This window comes from Trichosurus vulpecula, chromosome 2, assembly GCF_011100635.1.
Source record: "Trichosurus vulpecula isolate mTriVul1 chromosome 2, mTriVul1.pri, whole genome shotgun sequence".
NCBI classification, from domain to species: Eukaryota; Metazoa; Chordata; class Mammalia; order Diprotodontia; family Phalangeridae; genus Trichosurus; species Trichosurus vulpecula.
This window is the reverse complement of record NC_050574.1, coordinates 36386197-36411416: the sequence shown is the minus strand read 5'-3', so window position 1 is coordinate 36411416 and position 25220 is coordinate 36386197. Positions and strand designations below refer to the sequence as shown.

Genomic DNA, 25220 nt, shown 5'->3' with positions numbered 1-25220 from the left:
AGGGCTGGGTTTACAGAGCTCTGGGGTGAGGAGGAGGAAGCCTTGGGGGGCAATGTGGAGGGCTCAGGGAAATGGCTTCACCTTTCCCTTCTTGGGATGTCTCCTGAATATACCTGCCCTGAAGCTGCCCTGGGAACAGAAAGTGAGCCGTTAGAGACCAGAAGAGAAGTCTGGGGCCTGGCTGGTCCTCAGCCTGGGGGTCACCAGGCCCTGAAGGGTGGAGTGAGCCTGAATGGACACCTGCCCTCTAACAGTGCTTGTCTGGGCAGTGGGATCCCCCAGCTGCTGATAGCTGCCCCTGGGACTGGGGGGAGCTGGGCCTTGGAGTAGGTGGGCTGGCTCTCTTAGAGGTAGCTACATAGAGTGCCAGGCCTGAAATCGGGAAGACCTGAGTTCAAATCCAGCCTTAAACAGTTCACTTTGTTTTGACTCAGTTTCCTCAGCTGTGAGGATCATACCAGCCCCTCCCCCATGATGACCAAATGACCTGGTAATTGTATAGTGTTTTCTCCAGTGCTGGGCACATTATCACCACCCCCCTCAGAACCTAGGCAGGCTATTATAGAAGCCCCTGGCCTGCTGACGTCTCAGGGACAGAGTCACACCATCTTGTTCTCCCATTCTGCTGGGCCAGGCTCCTCATGCTGGGGCACTGAGGCTCCCAGCCAAGCCTGGGCCCTTCCTTGGTCTATTTTTAGGTGATTCTGCATGTGTTGTTAACCACCTTCAAAGTAGGTCGCCTGTGCCTGTGTGGCCTCCTTTCTAAGAGCAAGGTGGATCGTAGCACTGGAATCGGGGGCCTCCATCTCTCTGGCCCTGTGTGTCCCCTGTGGGGTGTGGTAGGACCCAGCTGAGCCCCTGCAGCAGCTCTGGGGCTGGAATACCTAGGCCTCAGGCTGCAGGTGGTCCCACCCCCCTGGGTCTGGGCCTGAGCCAGGCAAAGCCTGGGGAGTTGACTTGGGGCCTGCTGCTCCTTTTTAAACCACATTTGGGGAAGTGAAGCAGAATTTTCCAAGAAAATGAATGATGGTGCATGGCCCACCTGCAGAGTTCCCCAGGCAGGAAATAACTCTAGTTTCTCTTTCCAGGGGATGGCCAGAGACCTGTGACATGAATACCTCGGAGCCTAAGGCAGAGCCAGAGAGCACAGCGGCCCGGCCCCCATATCGGAGCAGCTCTTCCTGGCAGTGGAGCGGGCCTGCTTCCCACAACTCCTTGCAGGCCTCCAAGTGGGCTGCACCCGGGACCACAGGCCATGCCCAGTCACTCAGCCGGCCGCCAAAGCCCACACCGGGGGTCCCTTACCGGGAAACCCAGCCAATGCACAGCAAACGGTAAGTGGTCTTTGGCAGAGGCCAGAGCCTGTGCTTGCCCACCCTGGGTAGGTAGGTCTGGGTCCCAAAGGACCCCTCCAGCTGCTGCTGAGGGTATCTCTGACCCCCTCCTGTGGTGTGTTTGGGCCAGCAGAGTGGCCAGTGAGTCCAGGCCTCAGCCACTCGCCTCCTGTCTGAGCGACCTCATTTTCCCAGATTGGCTATCTCTCCATTGGGCTCTCAGGGGTCTTCTCCCCCAGCTTCCTGCCCCCACAGACTCCTGTCAGCAGCTTCCCTGACAGATGATGGTTCAGCATCTGCTTGAGCACTTCAGTGATGGGGAGCTCACTATCTCACAAGCCACTCTGCCCATCGTGGGGTAGGCCTGGTTTGGGGAGTCGTCGCTTGTTCTGAGAATTACAGTCTTGCTTTAGGACTTGCCAGAAAAAGCCTTGTGGCTGGAAATTGTCCCAAGCTGGCTCCTGGATCACCCCAGCTCTCCTCTGTTCGTCTGGCCTGTGCTAACATCAGATGAGGCAATGCTTAATACCAGAGTTGCATCTTCATGATCCTGGATATCTGCGTGGTGTTGTCCTCATCCCCTTTCCCTCACACACATGTGCACTACACTCATACGTACACACGTAGACACACTCACACACATACCCTCATACATACACATACACTTCATAAATTCATCACACACACGTGCACACACTGCATTCATACATGCATACACATAAACACACTCACAAACATACACTCGTACATACACATACGCTGCATTCACGTTACACATGCATACACACATACTACGTGCATGCATGCACACATACATTCATACACACACTCACATACACTCATGCATACACATACACACTACATTCATACACACACAGACACACACACATACACTACATTGATACACACACACAGACACACACACACATACACTACATTAATGCACACGTAGACACACACACATATACTCGTGCACACACAGACACACATGCACTACATTCATACACACACAGATACACGCACACACATGCACTACATTCATACACGCACTCACACATGTGCCCAGTTTTTGTCTCTTGTTGCAGTCTTAGGGGGTGGCAGGACAGGCAGTGTTTTATGCATTTTGCAGATGAGGGGACCGTGGTCCAAACAGGCTCACTGAGTTATCCGTAGTCAGACAGCTCCCTAAGGCAGAACAGGGCCTGGAAACCCAGGTCTCCTGACCCCTAGGCCCATGTGCTTCCCCCTGACTCACACTGCCTCCTTCTTCTCAACTCCCCCTGTCTCATCCTAGGCCTGTCAGCTTTCCAGAAAATGCCTATCCAGCTTCACCAGCAGGGATGGACAGAGTTCAGCCTTATCGACAACCTTCGGGGAGTTTCTCCACTCCGGGCTCAGGGGGAGCCTCCTCCTACACACGCTACAAGCCATCCCCAGAGAGGTAGGGGGCCCCCAGCCATCAGCCTGGTCTCAGTGGGCACAATCAGCTTCCCTCCCCTCACTAGGGTTTGAGGAGGATGAGGTGAGGTGACTTGGGGGGAGGGGTCCTTGGTCAGCCTCAGCACAGGCTGCCCGTCACAGGCTGCAGCCTTGTCAACACTGGCAGTCAGGAGTGACCCCCTTAGATGTGGAAATGCTGGTGAACCCGGAGTCCCTGCCCTAGTCACTGAGCTGGGGGCAAACTGCTGATGTGGGGCATTCCACATGTTTGCTTTAAGCAAATCCTCAGCCTGGTCCATGGGTCTGTGGGATCACTTTCTCTTCCTCCTCCTCCGTCCAGGCCTGGTGATGAGTGGGCAAGGGATATGGAGGGGCTTTCAGAGTGTGTGTGTGTGTGTGTGTGTGTGTGTGTGTGTGTGTGTATGTATGTGTATGAGAGTGTCTGTGAGTGATGGTACGTCGTTAAAGTGAGTGGTGGGATGGTGGGGCATGGATGTGAGGCCTCAGAACCTAGGCACCTGCTTGACAAAGGGTCCAAGTGTGGCTGTGCTCCATGCCTCTGGTTGCCCTGATACATTGCTCTAGAGGTGTATGGTAGTCACCCCTCATGTTTCCTGGGAGGCCTCCTGCTGGCCGGGCTCAGGGCATGTGGGCACCATCTACCTGGGCCAGGGCTGGGGTGCCCAGAGCCAGAACTGGCCTCCAGGGGGCTGCCCTTTTCTCTTCTCCTCTAGCAGAAAGTGTCTTTGGGGCAGGGCCTGTCCCAGATTTGGGAAAGGATGAGCAGAATCATGTCCGCCGCCCATGGAAGGGCACATGACCCTCTCTGACCCTTCCCAATCGATCCTCAGCATGTCATATCCCCTCTGAGCCTCACTTTCTCCATTTGTAATGCAGAGATAGTACCTTGGCCCCCTCCCAGGTCAGGAAATGGTTGCCGCTGCAGTGCCCACGTCCTTCCTGGGGAATGTCTTGGGACAGTCACTTCCTAGAGAAAGCCCCTGATCAAATACTCCTGGGGGCCAATAGTTGCTGTGCTTTTCCCAGGGCTTCTGTTCTGTCATCAAGCAGCTGCTTCCCATTCAGTAGCCCATCCTCCTAGACAAAAGCCTCTAGACTCCCCTATCACCCAAGGCAAACAAGAACACAAAGGCAGCTGGGTCCTGGGTGGGAGAGAGGAGAGCAGTATCCGTCCCTTGGGGCTGTCTCATCATTGCTGGGTTCAGCTGGTGATTCATCCCTAATCATGGCCCCAGGTCCTGGAGCCTGACAGTGGCTGGAGAAGAGGGTCACAAGCCTCAAAAGACATGTTGGGAAGAGACTCCAAGGATGTCTCCACACTGTTCTGGGAAGCCAGACCCAAGGCAGTCAGGGGAGAATCCGTCCTCTTGGAACATCCCCCTGCCCCAGAGAAATGGCTCCCAAGACTCCTGGTCTTCTGAGCTCCCTCTGGTCAGAGGAGGAAGGAGGCTGAGAAATGGCCTAGTCTGGCCCCCGTGTTTTGCAGAGGTGCAGAGTGAGGGCCGCACAAGCCCAGGGGTCACTGACCTCTGGAATCATGAACCAAAGGCAGCTTCAGAGCCTCCTTTAGTGGGGATTTTTAAAATCCATGACTCACCCATCAGTCCTGCCTGGTTTAGACACTGAGCAGACAGCCCAGCCCTGTTGGGGAGGACCAGGCCGTGTGGCTGCTCCCTGAGGCCTGTGAGGGATGACAGAGGGCCTGAGCTGATGGGCCTGCTTGGCCTGAGCCCTTTGCCCATGCAGCCAGCCTGGCGTGTGTCTGCTCTGTGGTCCGGCCTTGTCAGAGCCAACAGGAGGTCTCAGGAACAACAGCGAAGGGGCCAGGGAAGGCCAGGCAGTCGGGAAGCATCTAGACACATAAGCCAGGACCTGTGCTCTGCACCAGCTACACAGAAGGGCAGGCACAGTCCTTGCCTGCACTCTGGGACTCACACTCTGATGGGGAGACAGCAAGCAGACAACCAGGCCCGGAGCAGGTGTAGACAGGACAGATGGCAGGGAGGGAGCCAGAGAGGCCACCTGTGGGAAGCGGGATTTGGGCTGAGTCTTGGAAGAAGGAAGTAGGGCAGGGGAGGAGGGAGCGGGCACTGAGAGGGGCTGGACACAGGGCTAGATAGAGGCCCCTTGGGTATGTTGTAACAACAATTTACAGATGTCTACACATACACACACACACACACACGATATATATATACACAGACACATGTATGAGATATAGACACACATATGATCATACATACACGTATACACGCACACTACATATATGCACATTATGAGATATATACATACACATATACAAACTATATATGTATACACAGACACACATATATGAGATATGTACACATATGATCATACATGCACGTATACATACACTACATATATGGACACGCATGATATATACACACATATACACACGCGATATATGTATACACAGACACATATATGAGCTATATACGCACATATGATCATACATGCACATATACACACACTACATATATGCACATGTATGAGATATATGCATACACAAACCCACACACGATATATATGTATACGCAGACACACATATGAGATATGTACACACATATGATTATACGTACACGTGTGTACACACACACACACACACACACACACACACACACACACACACGCTCTTATATAACACCTACCATGTGCCCGGCACTGTGCTGAGTGCTTTCCAGATATTCTCTCATTTGATCTTTGTTACTGCTCTGGGAGAGAGGTGCTATTACCCCCATTTTACAGTTGAGTAAACTGAGGCAGACCGGTTAAGTGACTCACCCAAGGTCACACAGCTCTGAGCGTCTGAGGCTGGCTCGGACAAGGTTCTTCTTGACTCCAGGCCAGTGTGTACCCACTGCACCTCCTGGCTGCCTTGCTAGGATTTCCCTAGGCCTGGCTCAGATATCCCGTAGTCTGTCAGTTAGCAATCAGTCATATTAATTAACCTACTTAATTAAACACCTGCTCTGCTAAGTGCTGGTGGAAAGGCAAGAAACAAGCCCTGCCTTCCTGGAGCTTTGGCTCTCGTGGGAGAGACAACATGAAAATGACTGAGCACCAACAAGCCATGGTCAGGGTCAAGCAGGGATGATCAGCACGGTGAGGCTATGAGGGGAGGGACTGGGAAAAGTCGGATTTTAGCTAGTCCTCGGAGGAAGCCAGGGAGGTCAGTGGTCTGAGCAGAGGAGGGAGAGCATTGCAGGGCAGGGGGACAGGTGGCCAAGAGATGGAGGCTGAGAGGCCAAGATAATGGAGGCCAAGATAATGGAGGCCGACGTAATGGAGGCTGGAAGGCCAAGATGATGGAGGCCAAGAGGCCAGAAGATAGAGGCTGGGAGGCCAGAGTCACTGGATGAAGAGGACAGGGGTGGGGGGAGTGGGGGTCAGGTGTGAGAAGGCTTGAAGGGGAGCAGGGGTAGGTTACAAAGCCAGACTGAGGTGACCGGGAGCCTGGTCAGATCCGCAGCCAAGCAGAGGCCAGTCTGGAGGCTCTCATCTCTCACTTCTGTCCGTGTGTCAAGCATACTTTGTGCTGTCTTTCAGTTCTGTTGTATGAGCATTTATTTGTCAGTGAGCTAGGGACTGGTCTAGGACAGAATTAAGACAGCCTCTCAGGCCAGGATCTTACTATATGTCGTGTATGTGTGTGTATAGACAGTGCTAATTAATTTCCAGGAGGAGAGACCATTAACAACTGGAGGCTCAGAAAACACCTCATTAAAAGTTGATATCTGAGCTGTGCTTCGACAGAGACCTGTTGAGTGATTCTCTAGAGCAGCATTCTAGGCATTGGTTACAGCCCGTGCAAATGCACAGAGGTGGTAGATCTGATGGATGTTATGTACAGGCACCGCAGGTAGGCTGGTGTGACCAGAACAGACCAAGTGTGGCCCTTTTGGGAATGCTCTAGACCCAGTGACTACTTAATAAGGGTGAGTCAAGTTGAGTGATAGGGCTGCTCCCTCTTCCTTCCCTCTCCCCTTTCCAAAGTCCCCAGGCCAGGCTGGCCTGTGGCCTGCATCACTCCCCTAGTGGCCCAAGACCCTCCTGCAAACCCAGACTCTCCACTCTTTCTGGGGGCAATTTCCTTCTCCCATCCTGCTTTCTCTGGCACTTCTCCAGAAAAGACTATCTTCACATTCTCCAGCAGGGCTGACCTCTGTGCACCTGGGTTGAGCTACCACTCTCCAGAGCCTCAGGTCTGATCAGAACTGGCTCTAGATCCTGGAGAAGCGTGGCCTGATGCTCTCCACACCGTGGGACGTTTGCTTCTGGAATACCCCCTCACCCACTGTCCTGTTTCTTGGGGTTTTAATTTTCTTTTCCATATACATGGAATAATGTCTGGAAGATTGTATAGAAACTGTGAGCTTCTATTTCATTCCTTGGGGAGCAGATTAAGTCTAAGTTCTATATATTGCTTTTGAAAACCTCTCTGTCTGAACTTTCTTCTGTACATTTAAAAAATTTTTTTCATGTTTTAATGTCCCCCCTCTTTTGTGTCTTACTAAGCCCCCATCTTCTCCTCTCCACTAAAAACTGAAAGAGAAGGAAAGAAGGAAGGAAGGAAGGAAGGAAGGAAGGAAGGAAGGAAGGAAGGAAGGAAGGAAGGAAGAAAAGGAGAGAAAGAAAAACCCTTGTCAAAAAATTCTAAGCCTCGTCTGCCAATCGTCGCGGTGTGTGCCATCATCAACCCTAACAAAGCCTCCCAGCTGCCGTATCTGAAAATGAGTGTGTCTTTATGCCCTGGGAGCCCCTCAGCAGCCACTGAGGAGACAGGGGAACACCCTTCTGCAAGGTCCACTGGAGGCCTGGGCAGCCTCTGCGTTCATCACAGGGAGGCTGTTTTCTTGGCCGTGCTGTTGTCCTTTGTCTAAACTCTTGTTTCTGCTCACTTTGTCCTGCCTCAGTCCATGCTGTCCAGCCTCCCTTTCATTGTTCTTCATGGCAAAATCATGTCCCATTACATTCACTTAGTACCCCATGTTCTGCTGCTCTTCCACTGAAGGGCAGCCCCTTAGATGCTCAGTCTTTGCTTTGCTTTTTTTTTAACTGCCTTCCTTCTTCAGGATTAGGAAGTTTGCTTGGGCCACCCTCCTCCCCAGTATTATCTTCCCTTCCCTGCTTGTATCCCTGTTAAACTAGATGTATTTCTTCACCAATGTGTGTGTTCACCTGTCCTTTGTCTGCTTCAGAAAAGAATAAGGTTCATCAGGTACCCATTCTTGCCTCCCCTTCCTCCATGTTTGTGTCTTCTCACCCAGCCCAGTTATGACAAATAGCAAGTTTCTCCCCTTCCTACTTTCTACACTAGCATGGTCCTTTTCCCTTCCCTTCTCTTCCTACCCTCAGAACAGAATCAGTTTGCCCCCCTTCCTCCATCTTCTGTTTTTCACATTTACCTCCCTCAGTACCTTTTGAAGACATTAAGGTTCTGTTTCCTCTCTCCTTATTAGATTGTTAGCACAGCATCATCGTATAGCTCCTTCCAGTTATTCAGTATGTTTACCTTTTTGGATTTCTCTGGACCCCTGTGTTTGCATTTCAGAATTCCTACTCATCTCTGGTCTTTTCATCAGAAATGATCAAAGTCCCCTATTCCCTTAAAGGTCCATCTTTTCTCCTGTGGTTATTCTTGGTCATTATCTAATACCTTTGACTTTGAAGACTCTGACCATCCAAGATTGTAGATGCTGCCACATCTTCTGTGATCAAGACTGAGGTTCTTGGTACTTGAAATCCTTCTCTCTGGCAGCTTGCAGTGCTCGTCTTTGATGTAGAAGCTCTGGGTTTTGGTTGTGACGTTCCTGGGACTTTAATTTTGCAGGATCCTTTCAGATGGTGATTGTTTGATTCTTTTACCTTTCCATTATCCTTTGGTTTCATTAATGGTTTCTTGAAATAGAACGTCCAGGCCGTTTTTAAAAAAAGAAATCAGTTTTTATTGATGCCTTTTGTTTTGGGGGACTTTTTATTTTACATTAAACACCATGGTTTCCCCTAGCATTCTTTCCCTTCTTCCTCCCAGAGAATCATCCCATATAACAAATAGCATTTTTTAATACAAAAAATGATAAAAGGGGGAAAATAAGCATAACTGATTGGTACTTTGAAGAAAGTCTGGAAATATGGGCAATGCACGTCTCTTGTGGCCTCTGCAGATTAAGGGGGGCGGGGGGAGTGTGTTCTCACATCTCTTCTTTTGAACCAGGCTTGTTTTCCATAACTTTGCAACATTCATATGTGTGTGTCTGTGTCTGTGTGTCTGCCTTTCTGTGTGTCTGTCTGTGTCTATGTGCCTGTGTCTGTCAGTGTATCTGGTGGCTCTTTCCATTTACATTGTTGTTGGGCAGAGAGGTGGCACGATGGGTAATAGGGGGGGCCTCGATAAAGAAGACCCGAGTTCAGATGCATCAGAGACACTTATCGGTGGTATGACCTTGGGCAAGTCACTTAACCTCTGTTTGCCTGTTTTCTCATCTGTAAAATGAAGATCACCTGCCTAGCAGGGTTGTTTCGAGGCTTAAATGAGATAACATTTATACAGTGTTTAGCACAGTGTCTGGCACGTAGTAGGTCCTATTATAAATGCTAGCTGTTAGAGCGTGGATGGGAAGAAAGAGTGGCCATCTCCAGTGAGTGGGATGTGCTGTGACCTGCCCCCTGCACAGGAATCTGGGACGGTTCCCCCAGGGAGGAGGCACTCATGTCCTAGAAGCTCCCCTCTTACGATGGCCCAAGTCAGCCCAAGTTCCTTTTGGCTCACAGAGGGCTGCCCCCAAAACAGAGTCGGGGGAGCTAATAGAAGAGTCTTCCCACCCACTCAATGGATGAGGAAGCCAAGGTCCACCAAGACCCAGGGGCGTGCCCATGGGCAGCCTGCCGGCAGGAGCTAGAAATGGATGCAGGACTTGAACCCAGACCCTAAAAGCGTCTAGTTCTAGATGCATGAGCTTTGGCTTTCTTCTTGGCCACTAGCTCATTTTCCAGTCTTCTCTTTTACCAATGTCACTTCGATTCGAAGGCATCTGTTTAGCTCCTGCTCTATACCAGGCATAGTGTCAGGCACTGAGGGCACAGCCAGGTAGTTGATAAGTATTTCTTAAGCAACTGCTGTGTGTCAAGCATTGTTCTCGGTACTGGAGACTGAATGAAATACTGCTGCCCTCAAGGAGCTTGTGTTCTACTGGGGAGAACATGTGGACAGAGAAGTGGGTGCCAAGCCGTTAGAGAGAGCGGTGCTAAGGGTTGGAGGTATTGGGAGAGGTCCTGTTTATAAAATGGCATAAACGAGGTGGTCCCTGCCACCACCACCAGATTTAAGTATTGTGCCACATTAGGGAGAAAGGAAGGGAAGAAGCTTTTGTGTAGGACCTAGTGTGTGCTGGGCATGGAACTAAGCACTTTACAAATATTATCTTAGTCTATCCTTGCAACCACCTTGCGAGGTACGTACTATTTTATCCCTGTTTTACAGTTCAGGAAACTGAGGCAAGCAGATGTTTGCATCAAAGGAGTGACTTTCCCAGGGTCACACAGCTAGTAAGTGTCTGAGGCTGGATTTGAATTCAGGTCTCTCTGACTTCAGGTGGGCCACCAACTGCCTCAGTTTTTAAGGCCCTTTCCCTAGATCAGAGGTTCTTAACCTTTGTTGGCAGACCCCTTTGGCAGTCTGGGACCTCTCTCAGAATCATGTTTTTAGATACACAAACAAAAGAAACCAGTTGTGTTGAAATACATTAATAAAAATATTATTTAAAGAACAAGTTTACAGACAGCAGGTTAAGAATCCCTTCCCACAATGAAATATGTAGCTCATCCTGCCTGGGCAGGGGCAGGTCCTAGGGCCTTCGTGAGTAGTGAAGGAGCCTGCCATCCCTGCCGCCACCACCCACTCCACCAGAGGCCAGAGAATGCCCATGCCCCCTGCAGCCACGTCCAAGGGAGCAGACCTTAGGGAGATAGGGCCCAGCAGTGAAGGCCCAGAAAAGAAAGCTCCTTCCACCAACCCCCTTGGGCTGTCAGCATCAGAAACCAATTTTATCAGTAAAAATGATGTTAAAATTAGGGCAGCTAGGTGGTGCAGCGGGTAGAGCACTGGGCTCAGAGCCAGGAAGACCTGAGTTCAAATCTGGTCTCAGACACTTCTTAGCTGTGGAACCCTGGGCAAGTCACTTCACCCCATCTGCCACAGTTTCCTCATCTTTAAATTAGCTGGAAAAGGAAATGGCAAAAACACTATGGTATCTCTGCCAAGAAAACCCCAGATGGGGTCATGGAGACTCAGATACCACTGAACAACTCAGCCACAACAAATCACCGTCTGCTTTGCTGCTGCCCCAGGGGCTCTGGGTGGGACCTTCTCATATGGCGTGCTGCTGAAACCTTCCCAAGTAGAGGCGGGGACTGTCTCTGGTTCTGTTTGTATCTCCCTGGAGCTTAGCAGGGAGGTTGGCACATGGGGAGGCTTCATTCACCCCAGGGGGCAGCGGGTGGGGGGCGGAAAGGCATAAACCTTATGTTAATAATACCGCATATGATGTGATAAGCACAGAAGAGAGATCCAGAGCAGATGTGTTGTCTGGGAGGGGAGGTCTGCGCTGTTACATGACCATTCCCTATTTCATCTGCTTCTGACCCAGTCCCAATGTGGGGAACATTCTCTCCCCACACCCTCCCCACCCCCCCTCTCCGGGCAAGCCCCAGATGGTGCCCACTGGGCATGTTTGGGGCAGTCTTTCTGGTCATCCTCTTGAGGAGGGTCTCTGTGTGTATATGTGTATGTGTTTGTGGGTGTGCATGTGTGTGTAGGTGTGTAGGTATATGTGTGTGCACATGTGTGTGTGTCTGTGAGGTCAGGGAAGGAAGGGCAGAGCAGGCTGGCCCATGGCAGCCGGTCACCTTCAACATCCTGCCGCCTCCCGCCGGCTGCTTTCAGGGCTCAGCCTCGCCTTCCTGGCAAGGAGTTAATTGTCCATCTCCCTTCTTACTCATCGGATCTCACCAGCCGCTCTCCGCCCCCTCCCCAAGTCTGAACCCTGTATATTTATAACCTGCTCGTGAACACAGAGCAGGTCTGCTGCTCAGGGCGGTGGCTTTTCTTCCCTGAGTGATGTGTCTTGAACTTGCAGCTAGTCTTTCTCCATTCCCTCCACAGATATGCAGTCTCCCAGCATCCTCTGCTGCCGCTCGAGCCCCACTACGGCCACGAAGGGCTGTCCAGCGGTGACTCCTCCTCAGGCGGCCTGACCAGCCAGGAGAGCACCATGGAGAGGCAGAAGCCAGGTGAGACACCAAGAGGTGCCTGCTTCCTTCTCCACCTCCTCCGTCTGCTCCTCCTTCTCCTCCCCCCAGAATCAGGCACTGCCTGTCCTTCAGGGGCTGACAGAGGACGGGACACTCCAGCCAACCGGGTTTGCCCCACTCTCCTATTAAGAGCTGCTGTCAGAAGGGGGGCGGGGCGGGGGGGGGGGGGGAGAGAGAGAGAGAGAGAGAGAGAGAGAGAGAGAGAGAGAGAGAGAGAGGGAGGGAGGGAGGGAGGGAGGGAGGGAGGGAGAGAGGGAGAGAGGGAGAGGGAGGGAGGGAGGGAGGGAGGGAGGGAGGGAGGGAGGGAGAGAGGGAGAGGGAGGGAGGAGAGGGAGGAGGGAAGGGAACAGGGAATGAGGAGAGAGTGGGGAGGGAGGCAGTCAGGTGAGTGAGATAAGAGGTTGCCTCTAGAGCCCAGGTGCCAGTCTTTTGGCTAAGAAAGAGTGACTGCATCTACAGCAGAGCCTGGGGGCTGGTATCTCTTGGTGTCTGCCCTGTATCTTGTTGGATTCCTGAAGGAAGGGCCCCACCTCTGACGTCTTTGTTTTTGCCTCCTGGCGGCTGCTGGGAACTGTCTGTGCTTGTCCCTGCCTTGGTGATTCGGGGCCCGCAAGAGTTCTGGGCCTGGTTCTCTCCGGGGGCGGGGGGGTGCTGCTTAGAGTCTCCCACCCCCTCCCCTTGATGCCATCAAGTTTTAGCAAGTGAAAATCCTGAGATGGGCCGTTCACGGGCCCTGCAGCAGACCCAGTGATGAGGTCAGTGGGGGTGTTCTCAGGTGCTCCGTCACCTTTCTCTTTGGCCCTTACTCTTCTGCCTGGGGATCCCACCTCCCCCAGGACCCTGCCCGCCCCTCTCTTAGGTATTTGTACTTAATGAGCGCCGTCTTCAAGACTGAACTACTTGTCTTGATCATATTGGGGATCCCTGACCATGTATGTGCTTTACGTCTTCCTCAGATGAGGATCAGAGGCAGAAGGGAAGTGACCCCACAGGCAGACTTGAACCAAACCCTGCCCCTGCCCCCAGCTTTCTAGCTCTTTGACCATCTCTTGGTCCCTTCTAGAGAAACAAGCTTGGTCTGAGTGAGCCCAAAGGAAGGGGCCCTTAGGGTAGACTAGCCAGGAACCTGCATAGCCAGGTGAGGGAGAGGGGTACCTCCCGCCCACCCATTGAAGTGCGTGTTGTGTCTTCCTTCACCCCGCCAAGCCCCGGGTCTGTACCTGATCTTAGGTGCAGACACTCCCTGTTAGTGCAGATGGCAGCTGCAGGGACCTTCCCATCCACTCTGGCTTTGGCTAGGGAGGTGTAGGGTCACAGGTATAAAGTTGGAAGCTGGGTGTCTCAACCTTTTTGCTGTTGTAGACAGGCTGGGAAGGCCTAGGAATCCTTCTCAGAATCACACTTTTAGATGCATAAAGTAAAATTCATGGGCTTACCAAGGAAGCCCAGCATAATGAACTACAGTTATGGAAATGTTTTTCAGACAAGTTCATAGGCCCCAGTCTAGGAGCCCTCTGCCCGCTGTGCACAGGGAATCTGTCTAATCCACTGAGAGAGAAAGGAAGTGATTTCCCATTATGACTGCAGAGCTGCTGAGGAACTGAGCAGGGTCCAAGCCCAGGTGCGCCACCTCCCCAGTCCGTGTGCTTCCCATGTCTGCAGAGGCCCTCCCAGCGCACCAGGGACTTTCCTGGTTTGGTCCATCTGCCTGTGGCCCTCCCGGACCCTCCCAGACACACTTAGCCAGTGTGGCCAAGGTCTGCCATCTGATGTCTGCCCTGGCTTAGGACGAGCTTGCCGCGCTGCAATCTCATGGTTCCTCATTCGCCCATCCTGTCGAGCAGAGAGAGGGAAATGGCTTTTGCTACTCTACGTGTCTGAGTTGGTGCCTCATTGGGATGAACAGGGGGAGCCTGGGCTCTGCCCGGCCACTGACGCTGCGGACTGGCATGCTTGTTGTTGTCCCAGCCAGGCCCCGCCCCCGCCCCCCCCCCCCCCCCCCCCCCCCCCCCCCCCCGCTGAGCTCCAAGAGGGCTTCTCACCCCTCGTCCCCCACAGCCACCCAGGATAGTTTGGGATGGGGCTTGAAGAAACCTCTGGGTCTCCATGAAGGTCTCCATCGCCATCTCCCAAAACAAGGCCCGCTGTCTTGCCCAAGTTCTTAAGATGGAAGATGCTAGCCCTCAGAAGTCAAAAGACCCAGGCTCGAGTGCTGCACCACCACTCTGAGCTGTGTCTTGGCCAGTCTGAGCATCAGTTTACCTATCTGTAAAATGGTGATAGTAACATTCGCAGTCACTGTCATAGGGTTGATGGGAAGGAAGGACTCTGCAGCCCTGCTGTGGGAATTGAGTAGGGATGGGTTTGGCAGCACCCCTTCCCCAGCCACCCATCCCCTAGGTCAGGCCCGCGGGGGACCAGGGAGAAGGGACTGCTCTGAACCATCCTGTTGGCGGTGTCCTTCCAGGCTGGATAGAGGGCAGCCTGGCTGCTAATTGCGTGCTGCTGTTTCTCTATGGGAGGTGATGGAGCCCAGGGAGGAAAAGGTCTGGCATGCCTGGCTGTCCCTGGGCTCCCTCAGGCTGGCATCTCCTCCAGCAGTGCCCACCTGTGGCCCTGGCCCTCCCTCAGCTGTGTCCCTGCGGCGTTTGTGGATGAAGGCACATTTGGTTAGAGGGGCTCATTCTGCTCCTATCTCCCTGTTGTCCCCCTAGCCCTGACACGCAAGACGTCATGGCCTAGAATCTCCAGGGGCAGAGCGTCTGCCTTCAGGACAGAAAACCTGTCCCCTGCATCCAAGGCCAGCCAAGCAAGAGGACCACCTGGAGGAAGCCCATCAGGAAATGTCTGGTCCTTAGCCTGCTAGAGAGGGAAGTCACGTCTCTGAGCCTTTGAGAGCATCCTGTCCTTTCTCTGCTTCTTGATGGAGCACTTCGGGCAGAGCCCTGTGGACCACGGGCAGCCATCAGGCCTTGTCCTGGCTGCCTTTATTCTCAGGACAGTGAAGAGCAGGGTCATCCCATTTGGAAAGCCAGAGAATTGGGGCACATTTGGCCCCAGCAGATCCTCAGCCGTGGCAGTTAACACCAGGTCTGGGCAGCGTCCAGGTTCGCGACAGTGGGGAAGAATCCTTGTCAGTCTCCTTGTGCAGCTGAAGAAATGTGGCATGGGGCAGGGGGCATGGGAGGCACACCTCTGCTTTGGGCTCCTGACTGCCGCATGGACTTGGCTCTTACCCACCAGGGCACACTTCCCCTTAAACTGTGTGAATAGCCCTGCCTGGCATGAGAGGCCTTTGGGGGAACCAGGACACACCAAACTTTGAAGCCTAGCGATAGGTGCCCTCTCTTGTTTACCCCCTTCCCATAAACCCTCAGTGGAAGCTCAGCCTCGTCTCCCCACGCTGTGCTGTGTGCGTGGCTGGGCTGGCATCTTTGGAGAGTCCCAAGCCAATCTGTGCCCTTTGTGGAAGAGCAGATCTGCTTGTTGGTAAGCGCCAGAGTGATCGGGGGCCTGGGGAGTCTGTGTCTGCCTGGGCAGGGGCTTGTCCTGAACTGGACAGAGACAGATCTCCACAACTCATGTTCTCTGGTATCCTCTTTGAATAACAATGAAACCGCAGCGACAGTAATAATCATTGCGGTTTGCAAATGTGATCTCATCTGATCCTCACAACAGCCCCGGAAAGTGGGTGCCCCATTTTAGAGATGAAGAAACTGAGGTTATCCCTCAGGAATCAGAATCTAGAACTGTGGGCCCCGGGGGTGGCCTCTGGACCGCTGTTAACTCCTCTGACATTCTGTAGCCCTAACTCTGAGCCGGGAACCCCAGCCCAGCCACCCCTTGGGTGAGTCGGGCATCTCCTAAATTCATCTAGGGGATGGAAAGAGATCTATCCCCCCACCCCCCAAACTTCCACGCTTTCTTTGATCCCCTGTCCTGTCACCTGAGGGAGGACGAGGGAGTCCGGCCCATTGATCCTGGTGTGAGGCTGTGGTCATCTTCTGGCCAACACTGACTCTTAGACTGTCATCCTCCTTGTTCCTTGGCAAGTGTCTTGTTTCCAAGAGCCGAGTAAATCATGGGATGCAGATATGCCGAAGGAACGATTTTCCCCAGTCTTAGGGACTCATTAATTAGGCTTCCTGCCCTGCCCACCCATACCCCGCCTGCACTTTCCCTGGACTCAGTTTCTTTTCTTTGCACCTGCTGCTCACAAAGGCTTCATTCAGCAGCAGCAGTCAAGCCAGAGTAGCCCTACTATGCTCACTTTGGGCCTGGCCTACTTCTGTTTAGCCCCGCCTCCCAGACAGCCTCAATGTAACCAACAGTTGGACAGGCCTTCTGTCTGCCTTAGAGGGACCTGGATGTAGCTGCTTCAGGCTCACAGGCTTTGGGAAGCCCAGGGTGCCCAGCTTCAGGGACAAACTCACTGCTCCTTCCTCTGTCCCCAGCCTGCTTCTGAGGCTCCTTTTAGAAGGGGCCCATGGGCTTGTCAGAGCAGGCCACTTAAGTCCACACTTCTCTCCTCCTGCCGTGTCTGATTGGTACAAGGCAGCAGAGGAGAAACGTGGAGCTTCCCTCGTCTTGCCAAGAAGGGCCGGAGGGACCGTTCGCAAAGAACAGAACTCGGCGGCCTCTCTGGTCTCTGTGCTCATGAGGTTTGCTCGCCCCCAGTGTCAGCAGGGATTCTGAGCAGGAAGGGACTTCGGGGGTCAGGCGGCCCTTGGTTTTACAGATGAGCAAACTGAGACCCCAACCCAAATATTTACTGACTTGTTTATTAGGTCAGGTAATTAATGTCAGAAGTGGGATTTAAACCCTCTCATTCCAAATTCTCCTGCAGTCTGCTGCCTTGTCAGGTCATCTCATTTGAGTGGGTCTCTAGGCCCCATGAAGCTATGCTCTTGGCCCCTTCCAAACCAGAAAGCAGGTATCCGTGGTGCTGAGCCTCCCCATGGAGCCCATGGACACGGAAGCAACATGGGCTTTGTGGCATTCCCAGGATGATTAGGGCATTTGCCTGCCTAGGATTCTCAGGAAACTGGGGAAGGCCCTGGCTCCAAGATTGGATAAGGGCCAGCATGCTGCCTACTCGGGTGCCTAACCAAGATGGAAGAGGGCAGAGAACCTGGAATTCCAAGCCCTGGATTCCAGTGCTGCCTCTGAGACTTGAGTGCCTGTCATTAAAACCTCTCTGAGCCTCAGTGTTTCTGTATGATCATACTCAGCCTTGTTACTGCACAGAATTGTTATATCAGGTACTGGGCTTATCGAGGAGAGCCCCCAAAGGCAGAGGCTCATCCACAGAGAGACCCCAGAGAGGGAATGGAAAGGGCACCCATCTGCATACCTTTCAGCCTTTTTCTCTGCAACAGCATCACGGCCTTGAAATGGGGCAGGATTTGAAGTCCAGAAGACCTGGGTTTAAGTCCCAGCCCTCATATTTACTAGCTCTGGGCCCTGAGCAAAGGCCAGAATCCATCTGAGCTTGAGCTTCTTCACACATTGCATGGAGTTAATAAGAGTACCTAATCCACAAGGTTGTGATGGGACTCATGAGAGCATCTCCATAAAGCACTTTAAGCTTTAACGCACTAAATTAATACTGGCATGTATTACTACACCAAACCAGGCTTGGGCAAATGCCACAAAACCAGGCAAGTCTCTGACCAGTCAGAAGCCAACATGGGGTTCAGCTGTAAAAGCCAACAGCTGCTAAGGGGAGCGGGGCGCTGGCTGAGGGCAGGAGAGTCCCTGGGGCTTCATGGGAGGTCTGCTCCTTGTGAGATTCAGGGCTGTTCTCTCTTATACATTTGTTGTTGTTTTCAGGCATGTCCGACTCTTTGTGATACTGGAGTGCTTTGCCATTTCCTTCTCCAGTTCATTTTACAAATAAGGAACTGAGGCAAACAGGGTGAAGTGACTTGCCCAGGATCTCACAACTAGGAAGTGTCTGAGCCTGGATTTGAATTCATGTCCTCCTGACAGCACCACTCCATCTACTGCGCCACCTAGCTGCCTCTCTCTTATGGATGAGTGGTGGCATATCAGAGCTGGGGCTCATGCGCACTAAAAGGGACCCTAGGCACCATAGCAGTGAAAAAGAACACTGGGCTTGGAGTCAGGAACCTGAATGTGCTTCCCCTTCTCTGTCTTCCTCCCCACCTCCCTTCTCTCTTCCTTCTTTCCCCCTCTCTTCTCTCCCTCCCCCCTTCCCCTGCTCCTCCTTTCTGCCTTCTTTCCTCCTCTCTCTCTGCCCCCTCTACCTCCCCCTCTTCTCCCTTCTCTCTCTCTGTCTCTCTCCCCAAGTACACAGAGGCATTGTGTGAGCCCAGACAAGTCATTTGCTCCCCCAGCGGCTTAGGCAATGCTTAGGATTCTGAGTAGCCTTGAAGGTTTAGCTCATTTCCTATAACTGATAAAATCATAGGTCTGGTTGAAATAAGAAAAAAAAAATCCTCTGTAACCTTGGTTTAATGCTTTACCTTGTTGGAAGCTCTGCTTTCTGTGCTGGTGGAGCTGGCTCAGGGCTCCACCAGCCTCGCGTCCCCACACCCCGTGGTGCTCCACCCCCCTTCCTGCACTCCCTGTCCAGTCGGAAAGGACACGAATCGGCATCAGAGCTTTATGTGGTCTTTAGCTTTGCAGAACTTTCTTTTTCTCTTTCCTCTCCTCTGGCTTCCTTAGAAGGGACGGATGGCTTGGGAAGTAGAGATGATGTTAGGACAAAAGAGAGCAATTAAAGTGTGTTTTGGAAAGGCAGTCAATTTTCTTTATTTTTCTAGGGTTTTTTTCCTGTGTTTTCTTTCACAGCATGACTAACACAGAAATGTTTGTGTGACTGCACATGTATAACCTGTAGCAAATTGCTTTGCCTTCTCAGTGCAGGGAGGGATGGGAAGAAGAGAATTTGGACCTCAAAATTTTAAAAAACAAATGTTAAAAATTGCTTTTACAAGTAATTGGGGGGAAACATAAAATATTAAATTTAAAAGGCAGTAAATTCTAGAGTTACCACATGTGTGCACATAAGCCAAGATTGATTCAGGAGGAGTATGGTAATTTGCCGCTTGGTCCCTGAATGCCCTCGGAGCTCTGATTTCTGTCCTGTGTTTCTCTCCTTCCTGGGAGGACCCTCAGACAGATGAGCCTGGGGTCTCCCCAGTGCAGGTGAGAGACAGTGACTCAGTTTTTCCCTCTGACATGCAGGGGCCCAGAGCAGAGCTGTCAAGATGAGGAGAGATAGGAGGGGGTTGAGGCCAGGCAGCTGCCAAACCCCAGTAACCCCTATAACCCCAGGCTCTTCTTCTTCCCTGCAGAGCCCTTGTGGCACGTGCCATCCCAGTCTCGCCTCTCGGCCATGGGTGCGAACAGCGGGAGCAGACACATCAGCAGACAGGATGTGGCAGGCAAAGATTCCCCCAACCGGCATTCCAGAGTGAGTCAGCGGCCCTTCCCTCCCTGCCCACTTGCTGTTGGGGTGGGGCCACCAGCATACTCGCCCCTCCCGGAGGGGTGGCCACGCACCTGGCTGGGGTCCAGAGGCCTTCTTCACTTGGGCAGACACTGTTGTTTCCTCTGTATGTGTGTATGTGTATGTGTATATGCACACTGACATGTGGGGTGATCCCTCTCTGTCCCATATTAGGAAGTGGGAAGAGTCAGCTCTGCAGTCAGGGGGCCTGAGTTCACATCTCACCTCTACCAGGTGACCTTTGGCATAAGTCCCTCTGCCTCTCTCAGCCTCAGGTTCTTCATCTGTAAAATGAGAGAGTTGGGCTAGGTGGCCTTGGGGGTTCCCTTCTAGCTCCAGACCTAAGATTCTTCCAGGTGTGCAAGGGCGGTTCTTTGTGCAGAGCTGGGGGTGCTGATTTGGCCTGGTGGACTTTGGGGGTCTTTGCAGTGATCATTTCATTTCCCCAAAATGCAGGCTGCTTTCAGTTTCTGAGATACAGACCCACATCCAAGAGCCCCTGCACCTTAGGAGATGGGCTGAGAAGTTGTACCTGGGGGCTCAGCCTTGGGACCTTCTCTCCCAGACAGGGGGCCTAACAGCCAGGAAAGTTGGAGGCCCAGTCTAGTGAGCAACATTTCAGGCTCTTGTGGTGGACTGGCTGTGTGACTATGGGGGAGGCTCAGAGATGCTGTGAGGAGCCCCTGAGATCACCGCAGGTCAGTGGTGCAGGGGTTCCAGCTCCCCTGGGGCCAAGACCGAGGGTGCTCAGAGGCTCCTCCTTAATCCGAGCCCTGTTCTGTGCCAGCCTGCCAGGGGATTGGGGGGAGCTATGCCAGCCAGTGAGTGGGTCACTGGAAGGAGGGCCGCAGGAGGAGCGGTCAGGGGTGAGGGGACTTGGGGCCGCCTCATCCTGTCAGCCCAGGCCGCTTGTGTCCCCAGTGGATTGTGGTGGTTAGAACTGGACCCACCCAGCTACATGGTCATTACAGGCAGCAAGGAGGGGCCGCCCACCTTGGGGGAAGCTGGAGACTCCCTCATGCAGCCCTCAGGATCCATGGGCATTATTAAGATAGAAGCGAGGCCTCGGAATGTGTTTGTAATTACAATGTCCAAGTGGCCCAAGTTTTGGAAACAAGTCTTGGGATGTAGTGGAAGAAATACTAAGGGGTCACGGGAGTCTCCCAGGGAGAAAATAAAATTTAAATTTAAAACCAACCTTTTGAATAAAGAAGCCTTGTCCAGGAGTCAGACTGGGTTCTAGTCCCAGCTCTCCACGTAACCTTGGGCAAGTCTGCACCCTCTCTCTACCTAAGTTTCTGCCTCTCTAGAAAGGGGCCGATGGTCCCAGTCCTGCCCACTTGGCAGGGCTGTTGAGAGATGCCAGCTGGGCAGGGGCCCTGGAGAGGGCAGAGGGGATACAAAGCATGTATTGGAAGCTTCTTGTGGCAGTCAAGAACCCATTGCTCGGCCAAGAACACCGAGGTGTCCTTGGCATCCTACAGTCTTGGCTTGAAGAAAGCTGCCGCTTATGTGTTGGGTTTCCCCTCCTCTTCCAGGGGAAACGGCAGACCCCATAGCAGGGCAGCAACCCCCCTCGTCACAGGCACTGTCATGTTTTGGGCTTCATCCCGGGACGCAGGAAGGCCAAACATGCTGCCGCAGACCTTGCCCGGTTGGGGTGGTGGGTAGCTGGTCTCCAGCCATGATGGAGCTTCCCTGCGCTCCTCTCAGGTCCGGGAAAAGTCCCATCCCTGGTGTGTGTTAGAGATGCTCTCATCTTTTCCAGAGTCCTGGGGGGCAGGTGCAAGGGAGCCTCAGGCCTGGGCTTGGGGTGAAAGGAGGGGAGGGGAATGTTAGCTCATGGAGTGAGGGCCAGGCCACAGGGACATCTGAACCCAGGTCAGCATTTGCCTCTGGAGTCATCCTTAGCTGGTCTGAAGAATAGAAGCCGAGAGGCTCGGTGTCAGAACGGTCTTGTGTCATTCTCCCCAGTGAGGAAGCAGACCTTCCCGAGGATGCCTCTCACACGGCTTTCTGGTAGGAGTCTCCCCGCGAAATGTCTGTACAAATGCCCAGGGGCTGGTTGTTCATCCCTCCCAGACACAGCCCAGCACCAGAACCCTCCAAGGCTGGCAGAGCTCACTATGGTATCATTCAGTTCTCACCATGACCCCGTGAGGTAGTCAGCAAACCCTTATTAAGCACCTACTGTATGCCAGGCATCATAATAACCACTGGAAATGCAAAGAAAGGCAGAAAACCTGCCCTGCCCTCAACGAGTTCACTGTCCGAGGGGTAAACAAATGCAGACAGCTAGGTACAAACAAGATGGATTCGGGGTAACTAGGAGCCGAGCAGCAGATGGAGGGCCCTGGGATGAAGGGGATCTGGAATGGCGTGAAGGAACCCAGGAGGCGGCAGTGAGCAGGGAGAGCATCCCAGGCATGGGCACAGCCAGTGACAATATGTGGAGGCTAGATATGGCGGGTGTCAGTGCAGCAAAGGGCCCGTGAAGGGGAAGGAAGGTGGGGGCAGATTGTGAAGGGCTTTGAATGCCGAGCAGGTGATTTGGTACTTGATTCTGGAGGCAGTAGACTTGTACTTTAGGAAGATCCGTTTGACAGCTGAGTGGAGGCTGGGGAGAGACTGAGCAGGCAGACCCAGAGCAGCTGTGACGGCAGCGCAGGCCCAAGTGGTGTGGGGCAGCACCGATTTGGGCCAGTGCCGGAGCAGAGGAGGGGGTGAATTGGGGAGGGACTGGGGAGAGGGGGAAGAGAATGAGCTCTGTTTTGGACATGCTAAGTTTAAGGTGTCTGCAGGACGTCCAGTCTGAGACAAAGGCAGTGGGAGATTGGAGACTGCAGGCTAGGGGTCAGCTGTTTTTCACTTGTGTCCCACTCTTCGTGACCCCGTCTGGGATTCTCTCGGCAGAGACACTGCAGTGGTTTGCCATTTCCTTCTCCAGCTCATTTTGCAGAAGAGGAAACTGAAGCAGACAGGGTGAAGTGACTTACCCAGCTAGTAAGTGTCTGAGGCTCTCCAGACCTGGTGCTCTCTGGCGCCACCTAGCTGCCCCATTGGCAGGAGGTTAGGGCCCAGTAGTTAGGTTTGAGAGTCCTCATCATAGAAAAGACCACTGAATTAATGGGAGCCTGTGAGGTCATCCAGTGAAGTGGTTCAGAGGGAAAAGAGAAGAGGGCCCAGGACAGAGCTCTGGGGGTCAGAGGGCACGATCTGGAGGAGGAGAGAAGGAGCGGGGAGAGGGGGACCCTCAGTGTCTGAGGCTGCCGAGAGGTCAGGGAAATGGGGACTGAGGAAAGGCCTTTGACCACAACCCGTAAGAGGTGATGTTTGGAGAGAGGGGCATCGGCAATGTGATGAGAAGCTTGGAGAGTCCAGTGGGAAGGGAGGCATCGGTGCCAGCCGACAGCCAACCTTCTCCAGGAAGGAAAGCTGGAGGGCCGCAGGAGGCTGCTGGCGGAATGGCTGCCAGGTACTGTGTAGGGGGGTTTTGCTCCATTTCGCAGTTGAGGATACTGAGGTCATCCGATAACAGATTAAATGACTTGCACTTTGCCTTTATAGTATCCTAAGAAGCCACGCTGCAGCCTCATGCTGTGCAGACCAGGCACGGGGTGGGTTGTCCCCTGATGGCTGCACCAGGTGTGCAGGGCAGGGGTGGAGGGCACTCCCAGGCATCCCATCTGTGCCACGCTGGGCCCTGGGCTGGCAGCGGCTCGCACACGGGTCAGCCTCTGCATATCCCTTACAACAAGTAAGTTTATGAGGCTGCCTCATGTACAGATAAGGAAACTGAGTCTGCAAGATGTGACTGAGGCACAGAGTGTCAAGGCGAGGTAATGAAGAGGAATCCACCTGTCAGAGGTGAACTCCCCTGGCCCTGCAGCCCTCTTGGCTCTCAGTGCGGCTTCCAGGGCCCCACCCTCCCTCCCTGTTGCTGTCTGTTTTGTGTTTATTCTGTGCAGAGTGATGTGCGTGTGTGTCTATGTGCGTGCATGCTCGTGTGTACGTCTTATCTCTGCTAAAAGGATGGGAGTATCTCGTGTGTTCCCAGCCTGTGCCGGGCACACAACGGCTGTCCTCAGAGAGCCTCTGTCATCTTCCCAGGGCGAGCCTCAATATTCAAGCCATTCCAGCAGCAACACGCTGTCCAGCAATGCATCCAGCAGCCACAGCGATGAGCGCTGGTTCGACAGCCTGGATGCCCTGGAGGCCGAGCAGGACCCCCTCTCCAAGGGCGGCTCCAGCGACAGTGGCATCGAGACCACCATCTGCACCGTCAGCCCCGGCGGCCTGCCGCGGCCGCCCAAATTACAGAAACCCGCTTACGGGGGGCACGGGGACAAGAGCCTCTACCATTCGGACAAGCGTCGAGAGACCCTGTCTGCCGGTGGCCAGGGCAAAGGCTACCGGCCCAAACTGTACTCAGCCAGCTCGAGCACCCCCTCAGGACCTGTGGGCCCCGGGAACAATCACGATCTGCTCAAGCAGCCCAGGTACCAGTCAGGCGGGGCATAGGGCTAGGGGGATGGGGGCTGGGGGCTGGGATCCAGGCAGCTGGGTTTAAGTTTGGTCTTGGTCTTATGGGTTTGAACTCATTGGCCTGGAAGGAACTTGACACCAGGTCACGAGACTGTCCTTTCCCCTTCTTCCGGGCAGGACTACTCCTGCCCATCCTCCCCAGAAAAGGACCCCTCTCTTTCAGGCCAGGCAGCACCTGTGGGGCATCTCTGGGAGCTCACCACATCCCGCCCTGGAAAATGGCCCTGTCCTTGTCCTCCCCAAATGGGCGTGGGAGCCAGGGGAGGGAGAGAAGAGATGCCTATTGAAGGGAGTGGTTTGGCTCCCAGGAGACCTTGCTGCCATTGGTATCACCTGCGCCCAGATATCTCTCTCTCTCTCATGGGCATCCTAGGACCCCACTCCTGGAGTTGTCCCCAGTGTCTAACATGGCTCTGTGGGAAGGCACTCCCCTTCCCAGGCCCCAGGTGTCCCCAGGCTGCTGTGGGTAGGTGATCCGGAGACCAGGTAGCTGAGCCAGAGATGTGGCATATGCGCCACCTAGTGGGGGAAGCCTTCCAGTGCCGGCCGAGCCTGGGCCAGTTGGACTGTGGTTTGGTCCGGGGGTGCTGCAGCCTCAGAGCCAGGCCGTGAGCCCAGGAGCCCCATCCAGGGCTGCCCATTAGACCCGGCTTTCTCTGGAGTATTTGCTGTATGACCCCGGGCTGAGCTGGACTGGGCTGGAGGAGAGGGGGAGAGGGGAAGAAGGACTCAAGGCCTGCCGATATCCCCATCCCTGCACAGGCCAGCCGGGCCTGCCCTCTGTAGTCTGGCCTTTGAATGGACAGCCCCTCGCGTCTGGCTGGGCAGACAGGGTGCCCAGGGGCCCAGGATGCTGAGGGACTTCCTGAAGTACTAAACTGGAAGAAATCTGGCCCAGCCACGATCAGAGCCCGCTGGCCAGGGGTCCAGGGAAGAAGAGCTCGCAAAGCGAAGGTGGGCAGGAGCACTAGCCAGTCGTGGCAGGATTTGCAGAGCCCTTCAGAAACCTCATCTCCTCTGGTTCCTACGGCAACCCTGGGAAGTGGGTGCTGGTACTGTCCTAATTTTACTGA

General features: G+C 53.6%; 1 protein-coding gene across 1 annotated transcript in view; it reads left to right on the top strand.

Annotated features, from left to right (window-relative positions):
• SIPA1L3 (signal induced proliferation associated 1 like 3) overlaps positions 1-25220 on the top strand; it is a 71157-nt gene that overhangs the window by 22840 nt on the left and 23097 nt on the right. Inside the window, exons 9-13 of the mRNA XM_036746704.1 lie at positions 1089-1334; positions 2629-2775; positions 11977-12104; positions 19448-19566; positions 23713-24101. Of these exons, the coding sequence (XP_036602599.1) occupies positions 1089-1334; positions 2629-2775; positions 11977-12104; positions 19448-19566; positions 23713-24101 (1029 nt within the window). The remainder of the gene's footprint in view (positions 1-1088; positions 1335-2628; positions 2776-11976; positions 12105-19447; positions 19567-23712; positions 24102-25220) is intronic.